The 13,463-nt window shown below is 41.0% G+C and overlaps 1 protein-coding gene across 1 annotated transcript; it reads right to left on the reverse strand.

Moving 5' to 3' along the window:
- Positions 1–4,455: 4,455 nt before the first annotated feature.
- LOC103774351 (matrix metalloproteinase-27-like) lies at positions 4,456–12,538 on the reverse strand. The gene is made up of 10 exons (XM_008941752.1): positions 12,434–12,538; positions 11,834–12,072; positions 11,084–11,232; positions 10,863–10,991; positions 8,045–8,206; positions 7,751–7,874; positions 6,860–6,990; positions 6,518–6,677; positions 4,757–4,860; positions 4,456–4,556 (listed from the first exon to the last, which is right to left on the reverse strand). The coding sequence occupies exons 1-10, from the start codon at positions 12,536–12,538 to the stop codon at positions 4,456–4,458; spliced, it is 1,404 nt and encodes a 467-aa protein (XP_008940000.1).
- Positions 12,539–13,463: the final 925 nt, after the last annotated feature.

Here is a 13,463-nt window from a genome sequence, read left to right on the forward strand (position 1 = left end):
TTCTCTTTGCTGGCTTGTGCCAGTCTTCTGTACCCTCAGCGACGGCTCCAGGAGCAACCACCGCCCTCATCAGTCCAAGGTGACACAGACACCCCACAGCCACTTAATACATCAAAAGCCTGAGTTACTCACCCTGTACCTAGTGTTTAAGGTCTCATGTTGATTTTTTTATCTGATGGTTTAAAGCCCTGTGTTTTCATACATCTGGAGGCTTAATTGCCCTCTATTCTACAGACAGCATTTGTTCATAAAATGCACAGAAGGCATTTTCATGCAGGTGCTGAGATCCCCCTCTGTTTTAGCCCCCACAGGCCTGCAGAGCCCCACAGAGGCTGCACGGACCCCCACGCACGCATAGGCAAGGCACTTCAATGGGAGCACTCAAACACACCCATACCCACACTTCTATGGCTATTCACTTATTCAAAGGTAGCAAGACACAGTGCTTACAGATCATGAAAACACGCGAAGCACATGATACATGATCAAAAAACCCAAGAGAAAACACCCTCTGCCCCAAGCTGATTTAATTAACAAGTACAGGCAGACCAAGAAAAGCTCTGATTCACAGCCAGAACTGCAGAACCCCCAACTCAAACCTTTAGGTCTGTTTACAAGTAGTAATGCCACTGAGATGGCTGTCATCAAAAGTGCCTGCAGGTCTCTGCCTGTGTCTGTAGCCCTCAGAGAGGTGCTCTCCCCTCTATTAGCGAGGCACATTGTGCAGCTCATCTACATTTCGTGCCAGCATCCTCTCTTGGTACTGCCGATGGCTGTACTGGCCTTCAGTACTTCACTTTGGCTATGGTTCTGGCATGTCTGAAGGTTCTGTGTTCTAAAAGGTTCAAACTTTATAAGCTGTTCAAAGAGCATGTTGGCTATCAACACTCAAATACCAGCCTTGCAGCTTCCTCTTCTGTTATCAGAATTTGGGCAATTATCAGCAAGAGGCATGAAGTTATGAGTGAGTTTAGGGAAGAGCTGATACATACATCCAGGTAATGACAACTTTTTTTTCCATATGTAAGTTCTCATGTTTGTCTTTTTTATTCCTTTAAGCTATCAAACCCTTAAAAAGTTTCAGTATCAATTTTCTCAAGGCTTTTGGGGTATCTGTGTGTCACCCAAGAGCACAGGGGACAGCTTGCTCACCTGACAGGGTATGGGGAAGAGGTGGGTTTTAAGCTCTGCTCTAGCAATGATTTGATTATACACAGCTCCTGCTCCACTCTGGCAGTGAAAGCACTCCCATGCCAGTGCTGGGAGATCAGATTCTTGCAGGCAGAGAAGCAAGCAGGACTTTTCAGAACAATCTACCAAGGATGCTGTACTTTGTGTGCCTCAGCAACACATTACATTAGGATGCATATTTTCCTCATTTCCTAATCCAGTCTCATTATAACAAACTTATCTATTTGAAGAACAGCTGTTAAAGAAACATTAATTGACTGAGAAACAAGTGACCATTTATTCTTTGTGATATTAAACAAACAGAAAGAAAAGTGTGAGTTAGCTTTCTTCTTGGTTTCATACTTCTTTTCTGCCTTGCCTTGTCTGCCTTTTGGAACTCCTCTGGTCAACAGTAAAGGCAATATGACATTAAAAAAACAAATGCAAATGTGCTGTGGAAAGCAAGAAGGATGTTTACTAAAAACACTGAGACAATTATTTTAGCTTGATCAGGTGAGATCTTGTTTTCTGTGTATCTGTTTGTGTGTCCATCTGGTCCCACAGTAGCTGGAGGTACTCGCCAAGTTCAGTCAAGCTGAATTGACTTTGTATTTGCTACTGAAATGTGGCCTCTACAGTTTTTGTGGAAAATAGCAGCTGACTAGAGGAGAAAAACAAAAGCTGCAGCTTACTCAGCTGGTAACCAGTACGGAGACGTGTTATGAAGAGCTACAGGCGCCATGAAAGAGTGCTGAGGGGTGGCACTGGGAGCTCTCTAGGGTTGTGGGAGGATCTAGTGAGGTGCAAGGTGTAATCCCATGTTAACCAGACTCCTGGCAGAGATGGAGGGAAAGGACCGTCACTAAGCACTCGTCACTTACCAGAATTCTGCTGTGACACTCCTACTCTGGTTCACATTCCTCCGAAGAAATGACAAGTGAAGAGGGAAAACTAAGTGCCCAAGCTGTTACGGCTAATCAAAAATCAAATCTTTTTGTGCTGGGAGTGGCGTTTCAGGCCTTCTTCATGAATAGAGGAAAAGCAGTACTCACAGCTTTATTTATTTTTGCAGGTGACCTGTGAGCACACACCCCACGCTGGTTTAACAGAATGCCAAAGCTGCCAGTCAGAAAACATTGACGGCATTTCACTGTTAAACATTAACCTTTCTTAAGACAAGGAACTTACATAAATGGTGAAACAATGTTTCACCTGAGAGAGAAGGAGCACAGAGTAGTTATGATGTTTGTTTATGTACCTGAAGACAGAGGAACTTGCACATATATTAGAAAGAACTGAATAATCTCCTTGATGACTCAATGATTAAACTTTTCTTGCAGCTAAAGTTACAACTGTATGACACACTTAGCAGAGTGTGTGTGAAACAGTAATCTTGCCTCTGAGTATAAACTTTTTGGTGTAACTTGACAGCTTCTGTGACTGTGCAGTTAAACTGTGCTTTCTACACAACCATCAGTTGAACTGAATGTTGGACAAGAGTTTAAGGAGGCTGGAAAAACAGAAACAGATAAGGAACCATCTCCATCTCACCTGCCTCCAGGATGTTCTGCTCTTGTCTTGTGGGGTATCATGGTCATTCCCCAGGCAGTGTCACTCTAAGCAGGTGCTATCACTGGCTTGTGCTGATACAGAAAGCTGCTGGTATCTCTTGCCAAAAAAACAAGCATTGGAGAGGATGCAAGTAGGATGTCCCTCTATTTTGGATCACAACAAAACCTAAAAGATACCTAGCAAAGACACTATACATGTCACCAAACTATAGCTGTCTGAATGCTAGCTCCTCTAACCCAGTTGACTAGCCTTCATCTGCAAAGAGATGTTTTCCCCAGGGACTGAAGATATTGGTTTGCCCCAGAACAGTCTCTGGATGAAATAAGTAACATAGTGGAGAACGTTCTCCTCTTTTTTCAGTACAGGGATCTTCCCTAATTCATGTGAAGGAGATATGCAGATAGACAGAAAGGTAAATTTGTTAGCTGAATCTCACTCAAATATCTAACATTTCACATCATTTTAAGTTTAAATTTTGTTAGGGATCTAGAGTGTGATGGTGTTCACCGTGATCAGTTTTGTGGATCAGTGAAACTGCATACCTGAGCCTCTATTCTGATACCCTGGTGGAAGCCAAGCCAGTGGGATCCTCATAGCTAGAGAAGCAACAGAATGGTACTCTTGTTGTTTACGCCATATCAGGTAGGCAAGGTTCAGGCTGAGATCGTTGCATTGTTCTATCTGGTACTGTAAAAGCACATAGCAAAAGAAAATTTTTTACTCAAATACACAACAGGTGTGTAAACCAGCCAGGTATGTGAGAGCTAGGGAGTAGGAGGACAAGCCAATACTAGTGAGACCATGTTCTCAGATGTACCATGCAGCCGTGCAGGCAGTATGGCCAGCCGTTTGGCACTGTGTTCTGGACCTGTTTCCAAAATTAAATGTAAAGGAAATACTTGGAGAGGATATGGCTGTGACTTTATAGTTTTGTCTGATGTTGTGAAGAGTTTCTCCCTGTGTGATGGCAGCATGTAGCTCAGATACATGTGCACTGGAAGCACATGGGCTTTGTTAGCAAAGGCTGCGCTCCAAGACACGGTTATTCAATCTGTTTCTTGAATAGGACAGGCCTGATTTATGAAGGATGTCATTCACAGATTCACAAAAAAAATGACCACCGATGAAGTGCTAATTGTTGCACTGTAAAGATAGGTCTAGGTGAGATAATGTATTTAGAGACATCTTGGTGGCAAAATACTGATATGATATGGACAAGGCCATAGCAGTCAAAGAAGAACAGGAGAAGATACAGGAGAGAGGATAGAAAAGCAACTGATTAATGAAAAGCCTGGCTTTTGAAGATGTTTGGACAGAAAAGAAGCAAAGTACAAAAACTACATTGGAAGGATGTCAGCATATTAACCAGAAGTGTTTCACACCTCAGAAATATAAATGACTTCAAGAGATGAAGCAGAAAACAGTTCACATCAAACTAAAACTGTTTATTGTCCAAATATTTGATAACCTGTCTGGAGTATAAAATAATAAATTACATTTGACATTTTGCACTTAATCATGGGAAAAATGCAGTGTTGTTCTAACCTTTGGAGATACAATCAGAGCTGACGTGCTGATTTGTTATCATAGTAGACACACGTGAAAGTTAGTGTTATTGCCTCCTCTGTATAGGAGTGTATATATGAACCTTCTTTTATTAATCTAGAAATATTTTTACTCTCATTTGCTGTGCGTAAAAAAAGTTTAACCATATTAACAGTTAAACCAGCTGTTACTCCTCATTTCACGGGTGACATTTTTAGCAGTAGGGTCGAACTCCCACTGCTTTGATCCGTGGAAAAAGTAGAATAATCCTGGAAAGAAAAGTGTAAAGAATAATTTTATGGTTACAAGAAATAGCTTCATTCCAACAAAGAATCATCTTTGTATACACAGGAGAACATCTGTCAGTTATATCTTTTGGAGGATACTGCAATAATGACATTTATCATAACTCCAGAATGTATGCTCTTTATAGGTAAACCAATTTTACTTAAAAGCTCATTTCATTTACCTTTCTGTTGGAAAACAGCATCAACCCTCGGGCTAATCCCTGGAAAGTCGTTGACTGTCTGTCTAGGATAACCCTTCTCCATGGACTGGCTGTTTTCATCAAACCTAAATCACATGAAGGGAGACATGTAATTTTGCAGAGCTTAGACACCAATTCTGCAAAGAATTAAGCAGCTGCTAAAAGCTGTCCCCCATCTGTAGTTGTTATGGGTTATGGAGAGTAGAGTTATCTAGTCGCACAAATATCTGCAGGATGCTGGCAAGCACATTTGCCATGAGTTGGCTACTTGTTTGCTGATAAAGGCAGACACGGCTCCAAAGAAGCATCTGGAGTGAGACAAATTGAAGTAAGAGTAGTGCGACGTGATGTTTAATTTGGATATTATGAAAAATTTCTACACTGAAAGGGTTATCAAGCACTGGAACAGGCTGCACAGGGAAGTGGTTCAATCATCATCCCTGGACATGTTTTAAAGAGTCGTATAAATGTGGTGCTTGTGGACATGGTTTTGCAGTGAATTTGGCAGGATTAGGTTAACAGCTGGACTTGTGATCTTAAAGCTTTTTTCCAACCTAAATGATTCAATGATTCTAAGATTCAAATTTTTGACAGCAGGGGTGGGTTTTATCGCCTCTTAATGACAGCAGTGTGACAGGCAGCGCATGGAAACTAGCTGGGTTGATTCCCCCTATAGCGATTGCACAGATTTATTCCATGAATTTTGAACTCATCTTAGACTTTGATATGATAGTGTACGTAGTCCTGTGCTAGCTGACAGATTTAGATGGAGAAAAGGAAGCTGACTTATTACTAATGCAATCAAGTTGTTCCGAATTGAGCCAGGACAAATTTTATGAGAAGGGGCTGAATTTTTGGGGCTGAATGAAGGACCTAAAATTTTTCCTCTTTAAGGAAAAAAAAAAATCCACCCAAGCAAACAAATGAGCCTTTGTTTTACTTCTCCCTGGATACGAGAAATACTTTTCATAGAGACATGGGACTGAGGATGAGTTACCAAGTAAGAAATCCATGCTGTGGCTTTCTTGCATGCCTTTGTCTTGTGACCAAGGCAATAAAATAGCAATGCAAGACACTGTAAATTCTCTTTCCAAAACTATCAAAAACAAAGGGTAGGAAAACCCACACAGCTCAAAATCCAGCTGACACAGTATGTCTCACTGAGGAACCCCACAATTAGTCACAATAAAGTCTGTTTGACCCACACATGCCCCTGGTTGCCTGCAGAAGGCCTTTGCAACAGTTGTCCTTGCACGTAGGAGAGATCTATCAGCTTCACAAAGCTGCCTTTTTGCTTCCATTTGCCTGGTATTTGGGTATCAGGAATCACTCATGCCAGCTTGGGAACAAGATTTAGAAGAGGCATGTTGTAAATCCAGTGCTAGCTGCCAAAGAAAGGAAAATGAACTATCACTTCTAACTCTCTGACAGAAATAAAATAATCCAGGACTTTTCAGAAATCAGAGAAATCCTGCAGAAGTCATCCTAGCCAGCCTTCTGCTGAAGTAGGTTAGCTTTAAGATCTTTACCTTCTAGAGACACTTTGGTCTGTTGTATTTGTAAACATTCTCTACATGCTGGAATGCTTTCAGCTTCCAGCCATAGCGCTTCAAAATGAGTCCATGTCTTGAATGCCCATTTCAGGACACCCTTAAGCTCTTAAACATCAAAGAAAGAAAATTTTAATTGTATTATTATTATATCAGAGTCAATCATAAGAAAATATTTGTCATGTTTTCTTACCTCCAGTACTTGTCACCCACAAAAAAGTCTGTCTTTCCTGTGTTTTTATTACAAACAGCTGCATCAATTTTCTTGACACCTTTAGGGAAGCCTAGTGTGTTGATATTCTTTGGATAACCAAGCAACACCTCATATCCACTGATAACCCAGAATTTATTGCCTGTTTAAAAAAAAAAAAAAGTTTCACCAGTAGTTTTCAGACACTAAAAGAAAAAAAATATTCCCTTAATATAGGTTGTAGGAAAGCTAGAAGAAATTTCATAAGATTTTTTTATTAATATTTATTTGAAAAATGAATTTTATGCACATAAGAAAAATTTAAAGAAAAGTCTCATACTTTACCTTTGAAAAATAAGATCTGATCTTTCATGTTCTCATACACAGCTTCAATACCAGATGGCAGGGTTGTCCAGAAGGTAGAAATTAATTCATGTTCAACTTCTGAATTATCAGGATATACTCGCCATAAATGCCTGATTTAGATATGAAACAGTTTTTGTAGTAAATAATAAACCACAGACATTGCTATATCTGCACAATAATGTGAACAACGTTGTGACTTACAACCTCTTTCTCATCAGTGGAGTTACCTGGGTTGATGTGTCAGGAAGGAAAATACTCCCCCCATTGGGAAGTGAAGTTGTGGGTTGGGGTGTGGGCTTTTTTTTTTTTTTTTTGTTTGTTTTGTTTTTTTGTTCTGGCTTCTTTTTGGCATTACCCTTCTCTGTTGGTATTGATCAATTGATTAATGAGATCAGTCACAAGCAGCTGAAAAACTCATGGTGTTCCTGTACCATATGATAAGAGAGTTATAGGGTCCCAGATGAGCCTGACTGTAAGCAGTTCCCTGGATGATGTACCTGGATGAATTTGGGCTTGCATAGGTGACTGGAAGAGAGGTTGGCCCAAGTATATCATAGAACATACTAATTTCTTGGGAAATGGTTGCAGCATTTAGTTGCGTCATGACTTGGTGCAACCATGTGTACATTTGGGAATAAGGCTTTGTTAGGACTTAGATGTTTTCTGGAAAAAAATGAGGAATGTTTTTTCAGGGATCCTGTAAAAATATAGTAATGTAGCTTTTATCTGGTTGAAGCTTTATTTCCACGATCAGAAATCTGTTTGTCTCATTACAAATTCTATAATCATAATTATGTGACCCACAAAAGTATTCAGCCTTTGTATGAATAAAGAAAAAATAAATCTTACAAATGTCACATCAATATTTACCTGCCCTTTAGAAAAATTACTTCTTGTCGGAGTGTAGTCACAGCATCAAAAGACATCTGGGAGCCACAGGTTTTAGGTGAGGTAGGGGTGGCTGGCCTTATATCTGGGGAATTTGGCAGAGATCCTATGGGAGACATTTTAGAAAGAATACACCAAATTTGTAAAAACATTAAGGTTTTCACATATAACTACATTTTTGATATCATTAGAATACAATTATTTTTATGGTGAAGCTTTTTGAAAGTTATTATTTCTCTTTGTTTACTTCTTTTTTAAGTCATGGATTTTACTCACCATAAATGGACTGAATGCCACTTATATCATCTGGAGAGAGGGGAAATTCGCTGGGGCTGACATAGGCGTAATTGGGGAACATCAAAGCCCTCTGGTCACTAGAATGGGAAAGACCCAGGGCATGGCCAAATTCATGAGCAGCAACGAGGAATAAGTTGAACCCTTAAAAAATGGATACAGAGAAGAGATCAGTCTAATCTGGATCTGTAAATGGCTGATATTAACACAGCAGGACTATTGCTGAAGTGTCAGTTTTCATACAATATGTTGAAATTCACTAGGGTATATGTCAGCATATTTTTGTATAAGACAAAGTTGTGTTCTTCCCCCATCAGAAGGGAGTGACTTTTGGCCCTCTTTCCTTCTGTTCTTTCTGCTAGATACCGAAATTATGTGTATGGCATGAGTACGTGTCTGGGGGTGAGTGTGGGTGCAGCTCTGAGGAGTGTCCTGGCAGTGTTTCCTGGCTGAGCTAGAACAGATTAGATAGTGAGTCAGGTCAAACTAACAGCTCTCCAGGGCAAGGACGGGACAATGCACTCAGTACTGACATGAGGTACCAAAGTGTTACTCTGTTTGTCACCCTACCTCCTACATACCTGAGAAAGAAAAGTGAGATCTTGAATGGACAAGGAAAAATATAGTGCTAGCAGAATGATTTACCTTTTTATCATTAGGACTTTAAAGCATATTATTTCTTTACAGCTATGTAAAATAAAATATTCTTTAAAAATATTATGTTTATACATGTTTATTCACACTGAAATATGTTAACACAGTAAGTAGATAAAAATGGAATTTCCTTCAACATGCATCCCTCCTAGCACGCATTTCTGAATTAGGGAAGAATGATCATCTGTCTTGCAGTGCAAGAGCCAGCAGTATCAACAGACTTAATGAAGATCACAACTCTGTGGCAGAGCAGAGGCTGGCCAGCGATTGCCCAAGAAAGGCTGCCTGAAGCCAGGATAGCTGTTTCTCAAAACAAACAAACAAACACTCAATTTTTCCACTTGTACTTCCAGTCCTCCCCTGTCACAAGTTCTCCAAGCTCTCCAAGTTCTGCAATGCCTGGCCACTGGAGCCATGCTGCCGAGGAACAGCAGGAAATCTGGGGTTGACCCATTCAGTCCCAGTGTGAGGAAAACACTAAATTTCGTCAGTGTGACATGTCCACACCCCATCCTTCCTTTTTTTCCCCACCACAATAAACCCACACCTCTCCTCCTCATGCAGTGCTCTTACAGCACCTGCCTGTTTGTTTGTTCCTTGCTTTTCCTGAAAGACCTCAGTTCTCCTGCTGCAGTTCTCCTCTGCAGTTTCCCATCCCAAAAACTGGATGGGAAAAGGGTTTAAAGTACCATAATAGAGTACTGTGCTTGTCTACCAAAGGATCTGTCAGGGTCAGCTTATGGCCAGCCTGGAGGTTGAGGGGAGCAGATCGAGGGGAGCAGGTGGGTCCCAGCCAGGCGGCTGAGCACTTGGCACGCCCGTCTCTTCTGGCCCAGTGGCACACACCTGCAGTCAGCTTACACACTGCATAACACCTTATGGGTGACCTGAACAGCAGGTTCAGACCAGCAGATTCTGGCAGGCAGCTGAAATTGCCTGGGGAACACTGTTTTGCCAATGACCAGGCCTAACAGGAATGACACAACCAGCAGGAAGAGACCCCAATACACACACTGTATTGTAGACAAAAACGTTATGATGTGAATGACCGCCAGGGGTACAAACAGGTCAACCAGCTTGTACATGATCGATGCCAACCCCAACCATCCCACAAAAGATGTGACTCAGCCCACAACAGGTGGTACAAACAGTGAACTGTGGTTTCCCATAGTTGGCATGGGAAACAGTCAAAACAGCCAGTTAAATACATAAGAAAAAGGTGCCCACATGGCGACTCTCACCCGATCGACCCGTGTTCGCAAAGGCCTAAACAGACCAGGGCCCAGCTCCAGGGAGAGTCAGGAGGTCTGCCCTGAACCAGGAAGCTCTGTGGAGTGCACTCCACAGACAGACACTCCTGACTCCCTGCAAGTGGTCCCAGCTTTTATCCCCAAGCAGACACCTGACCATTGTCAACTCAATGCGAGACCCCTGGGGCTCATTTCCCTTATGGCTCTCCCTGCAGGGCCGGCCGCACCCTGGGGGGAAGCTATAAGGCAAACTCACCCCCTCTGTATGAAGGGCTGTGGGAATCACCCATATGTCAACCTTAATTCGCAGCTCGGGGTTCAGACCCCAGCATTTCAAACACTTGCATGTATAAATCCATCCTAGCTTGAATGCAGAGTAAAATTTTAACAGCCTGTATAGTTTGGTCTATCTTGGTATTGTTAGCAAAGACTCTTCATAGTCACTGGTGGCTGTAATGTTTCCTAGGTGATGGGGATCTCCTCTGAAGGCTGCTGCAAGGCACGGTGTGCTCTCTCTGCAGTGCCTGGTAGTGCCAAGCTTGGTGCCTGTGTGTGCACCAGGAGGGGAAAAAAGTCAGAAACCTTTTACCACAGGTTGTGAAACTCTGGTGGGCATGGGCCCTACCAGTCCCCAGGTAAGAGTCGCCTGTGTCTGTAGCATTTGTGTCTGAAAAGGATTGTCCCGTTGGGATTTTTACCAGTGTTAAATGGACTAGATCAGCCTGGTTTTACATCAACACCATTGTAAGTAACCCAGCTGGTGGGTGGCCTGTAATACCCTCAGACTGCTCCTATGGTCAATGCTGTATTTCATCTCAGTCCATTCCTTCATTTAAATAAAATCAGAAAGGATTTTACCCATGTGCACAACACTTCAGAAATCTTTTTTCACCTACCAGCTGAGCCTGTGGTCCAGTCTTCATCCTCATCAAAGTGTACATCACCACCAAAACCATTGCCAGGTGGAAAGGCATGAGCGAGGACACCAAGGGGGCCATCAAAATAACGAGGGCAACGTCCATGAGCTAGGTAAGATGATGTTGAAAGAAAATTGAACTTATGACTATTGGAAAATCTTTAAACCAATCTTGCCATAGGTATACAGTCGGCATATTACCTTTGGTCACAAAAGCAATCATTATATCTGCTATTCCCTCATGAATACGAGTGAAAATCAGTGGGGTGACAGTGCTCCATACTTTAAATGCCTTCCGGATTGCCTTATCCACATCCTCTTTGCTCATATCTGGTGTGTAGTTCACGATTCTACAGTCAAGGTTGAAGTAATAATACTTAGTGTTTGCAGAAAGAATTTCTCTAATATTAAGACAGTGAACAGATATATGTAAGAAGCAATTTAACATACAATCCAATAGCTCTCAAGATTCACTTTGAACTGAGTGAGTTTGAGGAATGTGATAACTATCCAACATATTTTTTCATAGTAATAATTGTGTGCATGGTATCAGTTTTTCTCAAAATGTCCCCTTGCCAGCAGGTTGTCTCTTGAGTATGAGGAAAGTTGTCTCCTCTGGTTTCTGTGACTACTAAGCTGTTGGTCTTAGCAAATTTTGAAGATAACGGGGCTTGTACAGGGTACAATTGGTATTTCTCTTTGGCTCACAGAATATTTGTCAGAAGTGATACATGACAGAAATACTGTGGCTGACTCAGAAAATGTAAAATATCCAGCCTGACTCTCAGAAAGACCCCTCATGAGTATGCATAGATAACAGATGAGGAAAGAGAAACTTTTTGTGTGTTCCCAACTGGAAACAATTGCTATAGAAGTTGTATTTAATTGTAACAAATGTAAATATCCACAAAACCAAAATATAAACTCAAAAAGTAGTTATTGAAACACTACCTGTATGTCAGCTTGTTTTTTTTCCATCCTGGCAGAGTTACACCATAGAGACCAACATCAGGAACTCCACACCTTGGTTTCCTCATCATTTCCAATGTCTTAGTATCCGGTTTTCCAGTCACTTTCAAACCAAAAAATTTTTGCATTTTCTGAAATTTTTCAGCTGTGGAATCAACATTTATTTTCCATCCAAGTTGATTTGGATCTGGCTCAACAGCATAGAATTTATTCAAATAATCCTAATGAAAAAAATCAAGCAAACACTTTTCATAATTTTATCTGTTTCTTAAATGCCTTAGGACTTATATTAACTTATTTTTCTTTTGTGCACTTGGCTGGCAAAACCATCTGCCCGTGATTTTGGAGCACAACAGATATTTACCTGAGGAACGCAGCTAAACAGAAACATACAGCATTGTCCCTGACTTGTTCACTTGACATTCCCAGTTTGTACAGTTATATCCTACTTTAGTAAAGTTTGGGTAACAGAGTTCTGTGTAATAGCATTGTCTACAAACAAACTGCTGTGTAGCTGGAACATGCAGATTACATCTGAAAGGAGAGGACTCAATAGATATCAGATACAGACAATGTAGTTACCTGTACAAACTTTGCATCACCTTCTTTGCTGTCTTTCTCTGGGTGGGCAGGAAGAGCGCTAGAAACAGCTGCACACATTAAAAGCAAAAGTGAAAGATCCTTCATTCTTACTATTGTCTCTGTCCTGGTAGGAGAGCAGTCTGCTCTCTGCTCTGTGTGCATTCTCTCTCACATCCCAGCTGATATGGTTATGAGGTGCTTTATAGAGCCAGCTGTGGGCTGACTCAGAGTCTATCATGCTCTGACCACCTCCACACATCCTATAACACTATGCTGGCTGACAAAACAAAACTTGATTAAACCCATCCAATTTCATGGACATCTGAAGTCAGTTAGTGTTTAAATATTCCTAAGCTGCTTGGCTACCGTTTCAAAACAGACACTTTATTTTTGTTATTTTACACAGAATTTTTAGTGAAACTGAGCAGTTTCATGGCAGATAAAATGTCAGACAAATGTAAAATCTTTTAAGTTGTCCTAACTTCACTGTATGAAATGAAGCCACCAAACGTAGAGACTTTTAACCATTCTCGGCCTAGAAAATGGGAGCCATTCACCAGATATGAATCCCATCCGAAAAAAAATTAAAACTTTGGAAGAAATTACTGTAAGCAAAAAGTGTTCTTTTAAAATTGATCCATAAAGAGAGACTAGGTGTTTTGGAAAATGAATTAAATCCCGAGGTCACTCCTCACCTCTTCCCTGCAACCCTTTGAAAAGGTGTGTTTCCTTTAGATTATACTAGTGAAATCCAAGATATACATAAATGATAAATATTTTACCTTATAAATTCAGCCTAAAGGATGTGAATAATCTTAAATCTGTCTGCATTTATCTAATCTAATGTATCTACCTACCTACACCTATCTGCCTGCCATTTCATCACAAGAGTTTTCTTCAGTTTAACCACATTAGCCACAGGGGATATGATTATTTCCTGTCTTAAGTAATTCAAAATAAAGGAAGTTTCAAGAGTCACACAGGCTGTGACAAATTATGGGACAAACCCTGTGCTGGCCTAGCACCTTCC

This window comes from Merops nubicus, unplaced genomic scaffold (assembly GCF_000691845.1).
Source record: "Merops nubicus isolate BGI_N331 unplaced genomic scaffold, ASM69184v1 scaffold13136, whole genome shotgun sequence".
NCBI classification, from domain to species: Eukaryota; Metazoa; Chordata; class Aves; order Coraciiformes; family Meropidae; genus Merops; species Merops nubicus.